The sequence below is a fragment of the Chiloscyllium punctatum genome, chromosome 4 (genome assembly GCF_047496795.1).
Source record: "Chiloscyllium punctatum isolate Juve2018m chromosome 4, sChiPun1.3, whole genome shotgun sequence".
NCBI classification, from domain to species: domain Eukaryota; kingdom Metazoa; phylum Chordata; class Chondrichthyes; order Orectolobiformes; family Hemiscylliidae; genus Chiloscyllium; species Chiloscyllium punctatum.
Window position 1 is genome coordinate 5,526,505 of NC_092742.1, and position 18,459 is coordinate 5,544,963.

Genomic DNA, 18,459 nt, shown 5'->3' on the forward strand with positions numbered 1-18,459 from the left:
GTAGGTTAGGCAGTGTTTTCATGGGAGGGGCTGCTCTTTGTTGAGGGATATATCTTGGTCAGGATGAAGCAAGAAATCTGTTTCTTGAAATAATGCTGTTGGAGCTTTTCTGTTGAACTGAGTAGGCAGTCGGAGCTATGGTTTAATGTGACATCTGCCTGACACTTCCACGTGCACTGCCCCGTCAGTCAGGTGCACCCCGATATTGGTGCTCAGTCAGGTTTGAGTGGACAAGCTCCTGAGTGAGAGCAGGAAGGACTGGCCCAGTAAACTGCAGCTAGGAAAGCTCCGTGAGTGACCCTCTCACAAAGAGCTGCTTCACTCACGTCGTGCCAATACAGCCAAATCCAGGCTATCCTGCATTAAAGTCAGCAAACATACCTGAACCTAGCCTGGATACACCAGGTAAGAGTGCACCAGGCTCAGACACTGCTCTATGCTCATACAGTTTAGGAGCAGGAATAGATCACTCTCACATCAGCCCTCCCATTTGATAAGATCATTGCAGATCTGATTACTCCACATTCCCACTTACCCCTAATAACCTCTTTTTCTCTGTGTGTCTCTCTCTGACTTTCAACTCTCTCCCTCTCCTGGTTGCTGTTCCCAATAGGACAGCAGCAGCCTGGGCCCAGGCAAAGCAGGGAGCTGGTTAGGGAGAGGATTAAGGGCTTCACCACACCCCCTCCCCCCCACCCCGCTCACACTTCCCCCTTGGTGAATGTATACACTTGTGTGCTGATGGGGACCGAGGAGAGACTCTTCACAGGAGTCTCCCAAGCACTGAGGATGTCACCTAGACAGGGGACGAAACGTTTGCAAGACAAATTCCCAGCTCGGCGAACAGAACCACAACAGAGAATTGTACTCTGTCTGCCTACAGGGTAATGGTGTCCAGTTCTGGGCCCTGCATTTCTGCAGGGATGTTAGGGTTTGGAGAGGGCGCAGAGTTGAATTTACCAGGATTGGGCCAGGGATGAGGGACTCGGTTAGTGGGGAAATCGGACAAGCTGGGATTGTTACCCTGACAACAGAGGAGTTTAAAGGGAGATTTAGCAGAGGGGTTTCAAATTGCGAGTAGTTTTGACAGAGTGGATAAGGAGTGAGTACTCTGCCATGGAGACTCTGTGGGAAAGGTGAAGAACAGCGATGGGTTTATTGAATGGTGAAACAGCCTCGAGGGGCTGAATGGCCAACTGCTATTTCTAGTATTCTGCAGTGTCAGACACTACGGGAGACAGATTTGAGGTGATTGTGAAAATATGCAAAGGGAAGTCAAGAATTTAATTTATTACTGTGTCGTTAAGATTCAGAGTTCAAGCAGGTGAAACCAATTTACTCGAAATTTTAAGAGAATTGGAGAGATTTGTACAGCCATGGGAAAGACAAGGCAATGCGTCTAACTGAACTGCTCTTTCACAGGGCTTGCAAAATCATGATGTGCTGAATGGCCTTCTAATGTACATTGATATAAAATATTCAATGGCCCACTCGAATCCCTGGAGTTCAGGAAGTGACAGGAAATCCCATTCCTTCATGACTCTGATCCATGTGAATCTCTGACCCCCCCCCATACTCAGGGTGAAGAAGTTGAAGGACACTCTGTGCTCTGAGCAGCTTCTGGACAGGGAGATGAGTAACCTGAGGACCTGGCTCTCTCGCATCGAGTCGGAGCTCTCCAAACCTGTCATCTACAACATCTGCGATGATCAGGAAATTGAGAAGAAGCTTGCGGAGCAGCAGGTGAGTGACCCTGAAACAGGAGGTGACCATCCAGAAAAACTGGAAAATAATGCCTTTTAAATGTTGTAACTGTACCTGCATCTACCTGCAGCTCATTCCATGCACGCACCACACTCTGTGAAAACGTTGCCCCTTTGTTTGCTAATATTGATGTTGCGATAATCCACCTTCAGCTGACCAGGCCCTTGCTGTTCAGTTGTCTTTCTCTGGAGGCTTCTGCTTGTTTGTAAGACATAGACAGTGAGATAGGAGTTAGAGGGAAGCAGTTACTTTGAGGCATGAAGAAAGCTGGTTAACTGTTCAAAGGGGGGAAATAAGTCAGTGCTGGGATCCCCTGTGGTCATTCCCCTGAGAAACAAGTATACCATTTTAGATACCGTTGGGGGGGGAGGAGGGAGCGACTTACCAGGGGCATGCTCTGGGGCCCAGGTCTCTGGCACAGAGCCTGTCCCTGTTGCACAGAAGGGAAGGAGGGAAAGGAGGAGAGTGTTAGTCATTGGGGACTCAATAGTTAGAGGGTCAGATAGAAGGTTTGTTGGGAACGAACGAGACTCGCGGTTGGTGTGTTGCCTTCCAGGTGCCAGAGTCCGTGATGTCTCAGATCATATCTTTGGGGTCCTGAAGTATCTTTGGGGACCAGTCTCAAGTCGTTGTCCATGTAGGTTCCAACGACATAGATAGAAAGAGGGATAGGGATGTAAGGCAGGGTTTCAGGGAGCCAGGGTGGAAGCTGAGAGCTAGAACATACAGAGTTGTTATCTCTGGTTTGTTACCCGTGCCACATGATAGCGAGGCAAGGAATAGGGAGAGATATCAGCTGAACACATGGGTGCAAGGATGGTGCAGCAGGGAGGGTTTCAGATATATGGATAATTGGGGCTCATTCTGGGGAAGGTGGGACTTGTACAAACAGGACGGTCTTCACTTGAACTAGAGGGGTACTAATATCCTGGGTGGGAAATTTGCTGGTGCTATTCGGGTGGGTTTACACTAGCTCAGCAGGGGGATGGGAACCTGAGGTGTAGTTGCAGGGCACAGGAGGATGAGAGTAGGGAGGACAGGGACAGGATTTCAAGGTCCCAGGAATGTGTTGGCAGACAGTAAGCTGGTTTGAAGTGTGTCTATTTCAATGCCAGAAGTATTTGGAATAAGGTAGGTGAGCTTGCAGCATGGATACATACCTGGGACATCGATGTTGATTCCTGAAGAAGGGCTCATGCCCGAAACGTCGATTCTCCTGCTCCTTGGATGCTGCCTGACCTGCTGCGCTTTTCCAGCAACACATTTTCAGCTCTGATCTCCAGCATCTGCAGTCCTCACTTTCTGCTACTTCGATGTTGTGGCCATTTCGGAGACATGGATGGAGCAGGGTGAGGAATAGATGTTGCAGGTTCCAGAGTTTAGATCTTTCATTAAGAACAGGCAAGGTGGTAAAAGAGGGGGAGGTGCGGCCTTGTTAGTCAAGGATTTTATAACGGTGGCTGAAAGAACTTTTGACAAGGACTCGTCTACTGAGGTAGTGTGGGCTGAGGTTAGAAACAGGAGAAGAGAGGTCACACTGCTCGGAGTTTTTTATAGGCCTCCGCAGAGTTCCAGGGAGGCAGAAGAGAGGATTAGCAAAACAATTGTGGGTAGGAATGAAAGGAACAGGGTGGTCTATATGGGGGACTTGAACGTCCCCAACATTGACTGGAAATGCTATGACTCTAGTATGTCAAGTGGATCAGTTTTTGTCCAATGTGTACAGGAGGGTTTCCTGACACAGTATGTTGAAGAGCCGACAAGAGGGGAGGCCACACTGGATCTGGTGCTTGGTAATGAACCAGGCCAGGTGTTTGATTTAGTTGTAGCACTTTGGAGAGAGTGACCATAGTTCAGTTATGTTTAGTTTAGCGATGGAAAGGGATAGGTACATTCTACAGGTCAAGAGTTCTAGATGGGGGATCGGCAATTATAATGAGATTAGGCAAGAATTAGGATACATAGAATGGGGGAGCAAAATGCAGGGGATGGGGACAATGGAAATGTGGAGCTGGTTTAAGGAACAGATATTGTGTGTCCTTGATAGGTATGTCCCTGTCAGGCAGGGAGGAAGTGATAAGGTCAGGGAAGCATGATTTACTACAGAAATTGGATCTCTTGTTATGTGGAAGAGGGAGGCTTATGTGTTGATGAGGCAAGATGGTTCGGATGAGGCGATGGAGAGCTACAGATCAGCGAGGAAGGATTTAGAGAGAGAGTTAAGAAGAGCAAAGAGAGGACACGAGCAGTCTTTAACGAATAGAATAAAGGAGAACCCTCAAGCTTTCTATAGGTATGTGAGGAATAAAAGGATGATTAGGGTAGGAATAGGGCCAGTCAAAGACAGAAGTGGGAAGTTGTGTGTGGATTCTGTGGAGATGGGAGAGGTGCTAAAAGACTATACCTCATCTGTCTTCACTCAGGAAAGGGAGAATATTGTCATGGAAAACAATGAGATTGGGGATATTAGACCACAAAGGATTGAGGTTAGTAAGGAAGAGATATTATCAATTCTAGAAGGATTGAAAGTAAACAAGTCCCCTGGGCCAGATGGGATTTATCCGAGGATTCTCTGGGAAGCTAGGGAGGAGATGTTGGAGCCTTTGGCCTTGATATTTGAGTTGTCATTGTCTACAGGTTTAGTACCTGAGGACTGGAGAATTGTAAATGTTGTGCCCTTGTTCAAGAAGGGCAGTAGAGATGACCCAGGTAATTATTGGGCGGCACGGTGGCTCAGTGGTTAGGACTTTTGCCTCACAACACCAGGGATCCAGGTTTGATTCCCACATCGCGTTCCTGTCTATGTGGAGTTTGCACATTCTCCCTGTGTCCGTGGGTTTCCTCCCACAGTCCAAAGGTGTGCAGGTTAGATGGATTGGCCATGCTAATCACCCCATGGTGTTCAGGGATGTGTAGGTTAGATGCTTTAGTCTGGGGTAAATGTAGAGTAGTAGGGGAATGGGCCTGGTTGGGTAACTTTTCAAGGGGTCAGTATGAACCTGTTGGGCCAAAGGGCCTGTTTCCACACTAAGGATTTTATGCAACAGTGACTGATTCACTTGGGAAATGTCCCTGATTTATCATCACAACAACTGCAGCAGGAAAGGGAACCTTTCTTTGAGATTTAACCTGAGTTCTTTTACTGCAGAGAACTGGCAGCTTCTGCGGGGGAGAAAAGCAGGATACAATCTCTTGTGCTCTCTCTGTCTCTTGCGCTCTCTCCCCCTCTCTCTCTCCCTCTCTCTCCCTCTCTCTCTCTCTCTCTCTCTCTCCCTCTCTCTCCCTCTCCCTCTCTCTCTCTCGCGCTCACTCTCTCTCTCTCGCACACTCTCTCTCTCTCTCTCTCTCTCTCTCTCCCCCTCTCTCTCTCTCCCTCTCTCCCTCTCTCTCCCTCTCTCTCTCCCTCTCTCTCTCTCTCTCTCTCTCTCTCCCTCTCTCTCCCTCTCCCTCTCTCTCTCTCGCGCTCACTCTCTCTCTCTCTCGCACACACACTCTCTCTCTCCAGTTCAAGCCTGTTTGTTAGTCGAACACAGTTAGATTCGCATATAAAAAGCTCCTGATCATCTGCTCATTGCAGGAAGCCACAGAAACCAGAGTTTCCAATCAGTGTCATGTCTCTCGCTGCAAAATGATGCAGCCATCCTGGTAAATCTCTGCCTTTTAAACACAGCTCTTTCTCCTACAGATTTAAAAGATTCGAAAATAAAAAGACACGGATCTTTCAAACCCAGTATTTAGACTGTATCAGAGGAGGATGTTGATTACTTGAAGGTTGGATTCCTGACTGGTCAGATTTGTCAGGGATCTTCCCTCCATCATAAGGTCAGAAGTGGGAATATTCTCCGATGATTGCACAGTGTTCAGCACCATTCGCAACTGCTCAGATACTGAAGCAGTCTGTGTGCAAATGCAACAAGATCTGGACAATATCCTGGCTTGGGCCGACAAGTAATGTTCATGCCACACAAATGCCAAGCCAATGCCAATCTCCAACAAGAAACAACCTTAACCAAGCTTCACACCACCCAGAGCAAAGCAGCCCCACTTGATTGACATCGCATCTACTCCCTCCACCACTGACGCTCAGTAACAGCAGTGTGTACCATCTACAAGATGCACTGCAGACATTCACCAAAGATTCTTAGACAGCACCTTCCAAACCCACAAGCATCTAGAAGGACAAGGGCAGCAGATACATAGGAACACCATCCTCAGCAAGTTCCACTCCGAGTCACTCACTGTCCCAACTTGGAAATACATCGCCATTTCTTCAGCATTGCTGTAACTCGTTCCCTAACAGTATTATGGGGCAACCTACAACATAAGAAAGCCAGGAGAAAGTGAGGACTGCAGAAACTAGAGATCAGAGTCGAGAGTGTGTTTCTGGAAAAGTACAGCAGGTCAGGCAGCACCCGAGAAGCAGGAAAATCGAAGTTTCTGGCATAAGCCCTTCATCAGGAATGAGGCTTGTGGGTCTGGGACTGAGAGATAAATAGGACGGGGGTGGGGTTGGGGGGAAGGTAGCTGAGAAAGCGATAGGTGGTTGTAGGTGAGGGAGAAAGTGAAAGGTCCACAGGGCAGTGCTGAGTTGGAAGCTTGGGACGGGGATAATGTGGGGGGAGAGGGGAAATGAGGAAGCTGTTGAAATTTACATTGATCCCGTGTGGCTGCAGGGTCACAAGGCAAAATGTGAGGCGTTCCTCCTCCATGTGTCTGGTGGTAAGGGTTTTGGTGGTGGAGGAGGCCCAGGACCTGCATGTCCTTGACGGAGTGGGAGGGGGAGTTGAAATGTTCAACCACGGGACGGTGGGGATGTCCCAGAGATGTTCTCTGAAATGACCTACAAGAAAGCCCCTCAGGAAGGCAGCTTATCCAGGGCAATTAAAATGACTAATAAATGCCAGCTCAGCTAGAAATGCTCACATTCCATGAATGAATTAAAGATAAAAGAAAAGTTCTGGTGCCTGGGTCTAAAAATAAAGCCAGTTGTCAATGATTAATGTCACTCTAACCTGCTTTGTGTCTGAATCTAAAGCAGCTTTTGCAGGATAGGTAGTTGATCCTCCTGGTTTACTGATGGATCTGATTGGGTTACCCAGACGCTTCTCCTTCATCTGATCTCCCTGTTACACTTTAACTGGTTACTGAGTGAGCTCTCAGTGAAACGTTCTCTCTGTCTCTCCTGTTTTACACACTCCGCCCCTCCCTTTCTGAGTATCTCTCTCTCTTTTACTCTTGCTGAGTTTCTCCCCCTTTTTGTCTCTCTCTCTGTTTCTCTCTCATTCTGTGTGTGTCTCTCTTTGTCTCTTTCTGTGTGAGAGACTCTCTCTGTCTCTCTCTTTTTCTTTGAGTTTCTTTCTGTCTCTGTCTCTCTGTTTATGTGTGTATGCCTCTGTGTCTCTTTGTATATGTTTCTCTCTCCCTTTCTTGCACACTCTGTCTCTCTCTCTCTCTGTCTCTCTCTTTCTCTCTCTCTCTCTCTGTGTTTGTGTGTGTGTCTCTCTTTCTCTCTCTCTTCTCTCTCTCTGTCCTTCTTTCCATTGTCTCCTCTCCCTGTCTCTGTATCTTCCCATAGAAGGGTCAGGCTCTAGCTGCAGTGCAGCTACCATGGACTCTGCTTTGCTCTGGCCCCACATCCTCAAGACCTTGCATCAGGTGTACTGGACATTGAATGTCACACAATATGATCTGTGTTGTATGACCCTATGGCCATGTCTATGTGTACATGTGTGTATCACAGTGTGCAGGGCCCCTGTGCAAACACAATGGCAGTGAGAGAGACTGGGCACTCTGCTTGTGATAAATAATAAAGAATACTATGACTGTACACGAATGTGAATATGTTTGTGTATATGTCATGGTGTATATGGCAGTGCGTCTTTGCAGTGTGTGTTTGCATTGGCTTGTGTTTTTTATTTACATGTACAACAATAAAATATAGCTTCAGAATGTGCAGTAGCTGGAGTTGCCTGGGCCATAAGGTCTGAAACCTCTGATGACCCTCCCGAAACCTCTCCAGCTCCACCTCCTTTAAACAAAATGTACCTTTTCCATCAAACATTGGGCCCTTGAAGACAGAAACAGGGAATATATTACAGGGAACAAAGAAATGGCAGAAGAATTGAATTGGTACTTCAGATCTGTGTTCACTATGGAAGACACAAGCAATCTCCCTGAGGTAACAGTGGCTGAAGGACCTGAACTGAAGGGAATTTATATTTGCCAAGAATTGGTGTTGGAGAGACTGTTAGGTCTGAAGGTTGATAAGTCCCCGGGGCCTGATGGTCTACATCCCAGGGTACTGAAGGAGGTGGCTCGGGAAATCGTGGATGCGTTGGTGATTATTTTCCAGAGTTCAATAGATTCGGGATCAGTTCCTGTGGATTGGAGGGCGGCTAATGTTGTACCATTTTTTAAGAAAGGTGGGAGAGAGAAAGCAGGAAATTATAGACCAGTTAGTCTGACCTCAGTGGTGGGAAAGATGCTGGAGTCTATTATAAGGGATGAAATTACGACACATCTAGATAGCAGTAACAGGATAGGTCAGAGTCAGCATAGATTTATGAAGGGGAAATCATGCTTGACTAATCTTCTGGAATTTTTTGAGGATGTAACTCTGAAGATAGACGAGGGAGATCCAGTAGATATAGTGTACCTGGACTTTCAGAAAGCTTTTGATAAAGTCCCACACAGGAGGTTAGTGAGCAAAATTAGGGCGCATGGTATTGGGAGCAAAGTACTAACTTGGATTGAAAGTTGGTTGGCTGATAGGAAACAAAGAGTAGTGATAAACGGCTCCATTTCGGAATGGCAGGCAGTGACCAGTGGGGTACCGCAGGGATCAGTACTGGGACTGCAGCTTTTTACAATATATGTTAATGATATAGAAGATGATATTAGTAATAACATTAGCAAATTTGCTGATGATACAAAGCTGGGTGGCAGGGTGAAATGTGAGGAGGATGTTAGGAGATTACAGGGTGACCTGGACAAGTTAGGTAAGTGGTAAAAACAATGACTGCAGATGCTGAAAACCAAATACTGGATTAGTGGTGCTGGAAGAGCACAGCAGTTCAGGCAGCATCCAACGAGCAGCGAAATCGACGTTTCGGGCAAAAGCCCTTCATCAGGTGAGTGGTCAGATGCATGGCAGATGCAGTTTGATGTGGATAAATGTATGGTTATCCACTTTGGTGGCAAGAACAGGAAGGCAGATTACTACCTCAATGGTATCAAATTAGGTAAAGGGGCTGTTCAGAGAGATCTGGGTGTTCTTGTACACCAGTCAATGAAGGTAAGCATGCAGGTACAGCAGGTCGTGAAGAAGGCTAATAGCATGCTGGCCTTCATAACAAGAGGGATTGAGTATAGAAGCAAAGAGGTTCTTCTGAAGTTGTACAGGGCCCTGGTGAGACCACACCTGGAGTACTGTGTGCAGTTCTGGTCTCCAAATTTGAGGAAAGACATTCTGGCTATTGAGTGAGTGCAGTGTAGGTTCACGAGGTCAATTCCTGGAATGGCAGGACTACCTTACACTGAAAGACTGGAGCGACTGGGCTTGTATACCCTTGAGTATAGAAGACAGAGAGGGGATCTGATTGAGATGTATAAGATTATTAAAGGATTGGGCACTCTGGAGGCAGGAAAAATGTTTCCGCTGCTGGGTGAGTGCTGAACCAGAGGACACAGCTTAAAAATATGGGGTAGACCATTTAGGACAGAGATGAGGAGAAACTTCTTCACCCAGAGAGTGGTGGCTGTGTGGAATGCTCTGCCCCAGAGGGCAGTGGAGGCCCAGTCTCTGGATTCATTTAAGAAAGAGTTGGATAGAGCTCTCAAGGATAGTGGAATCAAGGGGTATGGAGATATGGCAGGAGCAGGATACTGATTGAGGATGATCAGCCATGATCATATTGAATGGTGGTGCAGGCTCGAAGGGCAGAATGGCCTACTCCTGCATCTATTGTCTATTATCTGACCTGCCCTGTTCCCTTGGTTTAGTGTTAGGTTTTGTCTGAGAACACTTCTGTGATGTACTTTGGGATGTTTTATAATGTCAAAGGTATTGAATAAAACTTCAATACAGGAGAGGGTCAGGAAGCATATAGACCCAGAGGGGGCTGTGGGTTATTGTATCTGTATGTTAATGTCTTCATGCTTGTCTAATATCTGTGTGTGTGTCTGTGTGTGTGTGTGTGTGGGTGTGTGTGTCGGTGTGTGTGTTGCTGTGTGTGTGGGTGTGTGTGTCTGTGTGTGTGGTGTGTGTGTTGCTGTGTAGTGGACCATAAACAAAAGCAGGAATTGCTGGAAAAGCTCAGCAGGCCAACCACCAGATGAAGAGAAATCAGAGTCTGGTGACCCTTCCTCAGAACTGTGTAGCTCAGAAAATGTTGGTTTATGTGCAGAAGATAGGATGGGGAGAGGGATTAAACGATAGGTGGGGATAGAACCCAAAGCATCTGTTTTTGTTCGATATTAGACCACATTAGTGTGTTAGAGAGCATTGTGTGACCTGTGCCGTCTTGTTTCAGGAGCTGCAGAGGGACATTGAGCAGCACAGTGTGGGTGTGACGTCAGTCCTGAACCTGTGTGACAGCCTGCTGCTGGACACTGACACTGAGTCAGAATGTGACTCCATCCAACAGACCACTCGCAGCCTGGATCGCAGGTGGCGCAACATCTGTGCCATGTCAGTGGAACGCCGAATGAAGTACGTTACAACCAACCATCAATGGGCAGAAACTGGCGGGTGGGGGGGGGGGGGGGGGGGGAGTAAATGTCAGTGAATAATACCCCCTCCTGGCCCCGGCCCCGGTTCTGAACTCGCCCTCACCAGAGGAAATAGGATTCCCAGGGAGAGGCTGTCAGCTCTTTTAATCAGCTTCAACCCCTTTAATTATATTACCTTCACATTCCAGCCATGGGCCAGTGAGTACAGGAGAAGGAGAGCAGCACGGATGAGGGAGGGGTTTCGATTCCTGGATTCCGGGCACCATTTCTGGAAGATGATGGAACCTCGACCATCAGGACAGTCCACACCTGAACCAGGATAGGGATCAATGTCCTGGTGGGAGCCTGCGTTAGGGAATCGGGAGGAGTTTAAACTAGTTTGGCTGGGGGAGGGGTCACAGAGCTTATTAGAATCATAGTCACAGAGATGTACAGATTGGGAACAGACCCTCCCGGTCCAACTCATCCATGGAGAAAGTGAGGACTGCAGATACTGGAGAACAGAGCTGAAAATGTGTTGCTGGAAAAGCGCAGCAGGTCAGGCAGCATCCAAGGAGCAGGAGAATCCACGTTTCGGGCACCCTTTCCTGAAGAAGGGATGATGCCCGAAACGTTGATTCTCCTGTTCCTTGGATGCTGCCTGACCTGCTGCGCTTTTCCAGCAAAACATTTTCAGCTCCAACTCGTCCTTGCCGACCAGATATCCGAAATTAATCACGACCTATTTGCCAGCATTGGCCCATATCCCTCTAAGCATCTCCATCCAGATGCCTTTTAAATATCGTAATTATACCCATATCCACAACTTCCTCTGGCAGCTTATTCCATACATGCACCACCCTTTTAAATCTTTCCCCTCCCACCCTAAACCTATGTCCTCTAGTTTAGACTCCCCTATCTTTGGGATATGGACCTTGTCTATTTCCTCTATCCATGCCCCTCATGATTTTATTAACCTCAAAAAGATCACCCCTCAGCTTCTGATGGTCCAGGGAATACAGCCCCATCCTATTCAGCCTCTCCCTATAGCTTAAACCCTCCAACACTGGCAACATCCTTGTAAATCTTTTTTGAAACCTCTCAAGTTTCACAACAGCTTTTCGCGAGGAGGGAGACCAGAATTGCAAGCGGTATTCCAAACGTGATCTAACCAATGTCCTGTAATGCCACAACATGACTTCCCAACTCCAATACTCAATTTTCTCCCCAATAAAGGCAAGCATACCAAACCCTTCCTTCCCCACCCTGTCTCCCTACGACTCCACTTTCAAGGAACTATGCACTTGCATCCCGAGGCATCTTTGCTCAGCAAAACTCCCAGAGCTCCCCCATTAATTGTACGTGTCCTTCTCTGGTGTGCCTTACCAAAATGCAATACCTCAAATCTATCTAAATTAAACTCCATCTGCCACTCTGCGGCCCATTGGTCCATCTAATCAAGATTTTGTTGTACGCTGAGATAATGGTTCTTTGTTGTCCACTACACCTCCAATTTTGGTGTCATCTGCGAACTTACTAACTGTACCTCTTATGTTCACATCCAAATCATTTATATAAATGACAAAAAGTAGAGGACCCAGCACCGATCCTTGTGGCACTCCACTGGTCACAGGCCTCCAGTCTGAAAAACAACCCTCCACCATCACCCTCTGTCTTCTGTCTTCAAACCGATTTTGTATCCAACTGGTTAACATCCACTAGATTCCATGTGATCTAACCTTGCTAACCAGCCAACCTTGTCGAATGCCTTGCTGATGTCCATTTGGACAATATCTACCATTCTGGCTTCATCAATTGTCTTCGTCACTTCAAAATAGACAATTTTCCACACACAAAGCCATGTTGACTATCCTGATCAGTCCTTGCCTTTCCAATTACATGTACATCCTGTCCCTCAGAATCCCCTCCAACAAATTACCCATCACTGACGTCAGGCCCACTGGTCTATAATTTTAAATCTGAGATTGATAAAATTTTGTTAAGTAAAGGTATTAAGGGATATGGGTCAAAGGAAGGTTTAAGGAGTTAGGCCACAGATCAGCCATGACGTCACTGAATGGTGGAACAGGCTCGACGGGCTGAAAGGCCTGCTCCTATTCCTATGTTCCCACAACAATAGGGACATAGCTACTTTAGTTAAGGAACCAAGACAGGAGGTGTTCAGCCATATTGGGTTTCAGGGGAGTCAGGTGAGAGTGGTTTTAATGCTAGGAATGTTAGAGGTAATACTGGATTAGTGGTGCTGGAAGAGCACAGCAGTTCAGGCTGCAACTGCTGTGCTCTTCCAGCACCAGTAATCCAGTATTTATAATGTTAGAGGTAAGCCAAGTGAGTGAAGGCTATGGATTGCCACGTGGAATTATGATGTTGTTGCCACCCCAGTGATGTGGATGAGGAAGGGGTAAGACTGGCAATTGAATGTTCTGGGTATAGGATCAATTGAAATGTGGAGCTTGTTAAGGACCAGCTACTGCGTGTCCTTGATAAGTATGTACCTGTCAGACAGGGAAAAAGTGGTCGAGCGAGGGAGCCATGGTTACTGAGGAAATTGAATCTCTTGTCAGGAGCAAGAAGAAGGCTTATATAAAGGTGAGATGTGAAGGCTCAGTTGGGGCGCTTGAGGGTTACAAGTTAGTCAGGAAAGACCGAAAGAGCCAGGAGAGGACATGAAAAGTCTTTGGCAGGTAGGATCAAGGCAAACCCTAAAGCTTTTTATCGGTATATCAGGAATAAAACAATGACAAGAGTAAGATGAGGGCCAGTCAAGGAGAGTAGTGGGAAGTTGTGCGTGGAGTCCGAGGAGATAGGGGAGGTGGTAAATGAATATTTTTTTGTCAGCATTCACACTGAAAATGTTGTTGAAGAGAATACTGAGATTCAGGCTATTAGAGCAGATGGGATTGAGGTTCACAAGGAGGAGGTGTTAGCAATTCTGGAAAGTGTGAAAATAGATAAGTCCCCTGGGCCGGATGGGATTTATCCTCTAATTTTCTGGGAAGCCAGGAATGAGATTGGCTTTGATTTTCATGTCGTCATAGCCTCCAGTAATAGTGCCAGAAGACTGGAGGATACAAATGTTGTTCCCTTGTTCAAGAAGGGGAGTAGAGACAACCCTGGTAATTATAGACCAGTGAGTCTTACTTCAGTTGTGGATAAAGTATTGGAAAGGATTATAAGAGATAGGATTTATAATCATCTAGAAAGGAATAAGTTGATTAGGGATAATCAACATGGTTTTGTGAAGGGTAGGTCATGCCGCACAAACCTTATTGAGTTCTTTGAGAAGGTGACCAAACAGGTGGATGAGGGTAAAGTGGTTGATGTAGTGTATCTGGATTTCAGTAAGGGGTTTGATAAGGTTCCCCATGGTAGGCTATTGCACAAAATACAGAGGCGTGGGATTGAGGGTGATCTAGTAGGTTAGATCAGAAATTGGCTAGCTGAAAAAAAGACATGCTGGAGATCAGAGTCGAGAGTGTGATGCTGGAAAAGCACAGCAGGTCAGGTAGCATCTGAGGAGCAGGAGAGTGGACGTTTCGGGCATAAACCCAAATTCCTGATGAAGAGATTATGCCTGAAATATTGATTTTCCTGCTCCTCGGATGCTGCCTGACCTGCTGTGCTTTTCCAGCATCACACTCTCAACTCTGATCTCTAGCATCTGTCTTTTTTTCAGCTAGCCAATTTCTGATCTAACCTGCTAGATCACCCTCAATCCCATGCCTCCGTATTTTGTGCAATAGCCTACCATGGGGAACCTTATCACACTCTCAACTAAGATTCTTGGTAGTGTGGATGAGCAGAGAGATCTCTGTGTCCATGTGCACAGATCCTTGAAAGTTGCCACCAGGTTGATAGGGTTGTTCAGAAGGCGTCTGGTGTGTTAACCTTTATTGGTAGAGGGATTGAGTATCGGAAAGGGTGTAAATGAGGAGGTGGTGCATTATTCATGAAGTAGTTAGTTAATACAGTAAGGAAGGATGATACCTTTTGAACAGTCATCAAATGAAGCTTTGTGGGTAGAGCTTAGGAATAAAAAAGAGGTAGTGACACTGTTAGGGCTCCAAACAACCAGGGAGAAATTGCGGAGCAGGTATGTAGGCAATTCACTGAGGTATGTATAAACAAAATAGAGTAACTACTTTAAGAGATTTCAACTTTCCCAAAATTAATTGGGATAATCACAGTATAGTGGGTTTATAGTGGCAGATTTTAGATTAGTAAAGATAAAGATTTTACATAAGTGTGGAAACAGGCCCTTTGGCCCAACAAGTCCACTTTGATCCTCCATCAGTAACCCACCCAGACCCATTTCCCTACCCATTATTTACCCTGATTGGATGTCGGTTTGCTCGCTGAGCTGGAAGGTTCATTTCCAGACGTTTTGTTACGTTACTAGGTAACATCTTCACTGGACCTCATACGAAGTAATGCTGAAAATGCCTGCTTTCTATTTCTATGTTTGGGTTTCTTTGGGTTGGTGATGTTATTTCCTGTGGTGATGTCACTTCCTGTTCCTTTTCTCAGGGGGTGGTAGATGGGGTCTAACTTGATGTGTTTGTTGATAGAGTTCCGGTTGGAATGCCATGCTTCTAGGAATTCTCATACCTGTCTTTGGCTTGTCTTCAGATGGACGTGTTGTCCCAGTCGAAGTGGTGTCCTTCCTCATCCGTATGTGACGATACTAGTGAGAGAGGGTCATGTCTTTTTGTGGCTACTTGATGTTCATGTATCCTGGTGTCTAGTTTTCTGCCTGTTTGTCCAATATGGTGTTTGTTACAGTCCTTGCATGGTATTTTGTAAATGATGTTAGTCTGGAAATGAACCTTCCAGCTCAGAGAGAAACCTCAACCTGAGCGACAAATCTTCTCAAAACTCGCTTACCCCTGACTAATGCACCTAACACCATGAGCAATTTAGCACGGCCAATTCACCTGACCCGCACATCTTTGGACTGTGAAAGGGGACCCACGAAGACATTGGGAGAATGTGCAAACTCCACACAGGCAGTCACCCGAAGCTGGCATCGAACCTGGGACCCTGGCACTGGGAGGCAGCGGTGCTAGCCACTGTGCCGCCCTGGCAAGAAATAGAGCTTTTCATATCAACATGTAGATGGTTTGACATGGACCATACAGTGCTGGACCTCATTCTGGGGGTGACCAGGGCAGGAATCGAGGGGACAGTGGGGGAATACTTTCATGAAAGCAATCACAACATCGTAGTTTCAAGTTTATTATGGAAAAGGAGAAAGGGTTTGGATTGTAAGGTTATATTTTATCTAAGTAAGGCAGAGTCTGGCCAGAATAGACTGGGAGCAGCTACTTGAGGGTAAATCTACAGCAGGACTGTGGGAGACATTCAGTAAGTCCTGGTGGGGGGGAGGCAACTGTCCTCACTGTGCGGTAACCGAGCCGGTGATGGTCCACACTGTACGGTAACCGAGCCGGTGATGGTCCACACTGTACGGTAACCGAGCCGGTGATGATCCTCACTGTACAGTAACCGAGCCGGTGATGATCCTCACTGTACAGTAACCGAGCCGGTGACGGTCCTCACTGTATGGTAACCGAGCCGGTGATGATCCTCACTGTACGGTAACTGAGCCGGTGATGATCCTCACTGTACAGTAACCGAGCCGGTGACGGTCCTCACTGTATGGTAACCGAGCCGGTGATGATACTCACTGTACGGTAACTGAGCCGGTGATGTTCCCCACTGTCTGGTAACTGGTCCGGTGATGGTCCACACTGTACAGTAACCGAGCCAGTGATGGTCCTCACTGTACGGTAACCGAGCTGGCGACGGTCCACACTCTACGGTAACCGAGCCAGTGACGGTCCTCACTGTACGGTAACTGAGCCGGTGATGGTCCACACTGTACGGTAACTGAGCCGGTGATGATCCTCACTGTATGGTAACCGAGCCGGCGACGGTCCACACTCTACGGTAACCGAGCCAGTGGTGGTCCTCACTCTGTGGTAATTGGCAATGCTTTTTCCATTTCAGGATCGAGGAAACATGGAGACTTTGGCAGAAGTTTCTGGAAGACTATTCTCGTTTTGATGACTGGCTGAAAGGTGCTGAGCGGACTGCGGCCCATCCCAACTCCTCACAGGTGCCATACTCCCTCGCCAAAGAGGAGCTGAAGAAGTTTGAGGTAAATCACGTGCGGAGCTCAGGGCAGAGAGCTCTGAATCATCATGAGCAGCTGCAGGTGTTTGGGAGAATCTCTGTCTTTTTTGAATATCATGTTTTCAATCGGAAGCAATTCTGTCCCTTGCTCATGTTTATCCTGTCTTTCTAACTATGATTTGGTCTCAGTGGTGAATAGACTGCCCCCTGTGGGGTACACACTCCCAGGAATCAATAGGCCCAGGACTTGAGGCCTGCTGGGAACTGCCTGAGGGTCAGGATTCACTGTTGGACCCCACTTGGAGTAGTAACCAATCACACCGAGTACCCAGAGCGTTACCCTGGGTAACGATGGGGATGGCATTGTCCATCAGGGCAAGTGGGTGCTCGTGGTGAGTGCTCAGTAATTACTCAGTGTCCATCAGGAAGTAGAAACAGAGAGCCCTTGTAACAATCTGCTATGGGAGAAAGGAGCGTATCATCAGGAATAGCTCTTCCAACAAGACCATCCCAGCCAATAGGCTGAATGGCCTTCATGTGAACAGATCAGTTAGGAGCTGGAATCGACCATTTGAACACATTCTACCATTCCATAGTGCCTGGTTAGTGGTGGAAGATGGAACAGGATTTAATGACTGGCTGCACATGAGGAAGCTCAGAGGAACAGAAGGACCTTGGGGAGCGTGTGCACAGATCCCTGAAGGTGGTTGGTCATGTTAACAGGGTGGGTACAAAGGCATACGGCATACTTGCCTTTATCTGTCCATGGCATTGGTGAGAACAGCAGGGAGATAGTGTTGGAGCTGTATAGGGCTGAAGCACTGTGGGCAGTTCAGGTCCCCACACTATAGGAAGGATGGGAGGAGGGGGCAGAGGGGATTCACCGGGATGGTACCTGGGATGGAGCAGTTCAGTAATGAAGGGAGGCTGGATAAACTCAGATTGTTTTCTTTTGAGTGGAGGAGGTGTTTGAGGGGGCAGCCTGATAGAGGTATGTAAGACTGAGAGGCGTTCAGACAGGGTGGATAGAATCAGCTGTTCCCTTAAAGTCAAAGGGGAGTATCATTTTAAGGTGAAAGGCAGGAGGGTTGGACAGGATTTGAGGAAGCCCTTTCTCACCCAGAGGGTGGTGGGGGTCTGCAATGCTCTGCCTGGGATGGGAGTCGAGGCGGGAAACTTCACAATCTTTAACAAGTATTTGGATGAACATTTGAAATGTCATGACATCCAAGGCTATCGGCTAAGTGTGGGAAAGTGGAACAAAAGCAGTGATACCACTGCTATCAATATCCTAGGAGTCACTATTGACTAGAAACTCAATTGCATTAGCCATATATTGTGGCTGCAAGAGCAAGTCAGAGGCAGTACCTCCCCTCCTGACTCCCCAAAGCCTGTCCACCATCTACAAGGCACAAGTCAGGAGTGTGATGGAATACTCCCTACCAGCCTGGATGGGGGCAGCTCCAACAACACTCAAGAAGCTTGACACCGTCCAGGGCAAAGCAGCCACTTGATTGGCCCCACATCCACAAACATCCCACTCCCTCCCCCACCGACACTCAGTAACAGCAGTGTGTACCATCTACAAGATGTACTGCCCAGACTGGCACCATTACCCAGTGCCAATCCCCCACATTCCTGCACAACAGCACTATCCACATAATCATCTAGTGCCCCTTTGAACACCTCCATTGAATGTCCTTTCTCAAAGTAAACTGGGGATCAGCAGTAAATGCCAGTGATCCCCACATCCTGCTAGTGAATTGGAAAGGTATGATGATAGCTGGTCTGATTAGTCCACATTCCCAGCCTTGATCATCTACCTTTGTC

At 47.2% G+C, this 18,459-nt stretch overlaps 1 protein-coding gene across 6 annotated transcripts in view; it reads left to right on the forward strand.

Annotated features, from left to right (window-relative positions):
* LOC140476049 (uncharacterized) overlaps positions 1 to 18,459 on the forward strand; it is a 452,737-nt gene that overhangs the window by 385,865 nt on the left and 48,413 nt on the right. For all 6 annotated transcript variants that reach the window (XM_072568002.1, XM_072568006.1, XM_072568005.1 and 3 more), the window contains 3 exons: positions 1,581 to 1,743; positions 10,296 to 10,474; positions 16,504 to 16,654. In XM_072568002.1, the coding sequence (XP_072424103.1) occupies positions 1,581 to 1,743; positions 10,296 to 10,474; positions 16,504 to 16,654 (493 nt within the window). The remainder of the gene's footprint in view (positions 1 to 1,580; positions 1,744 to 10,295; positions 10,475 to 16,503; positions 16,655 to 18,459) is intronic.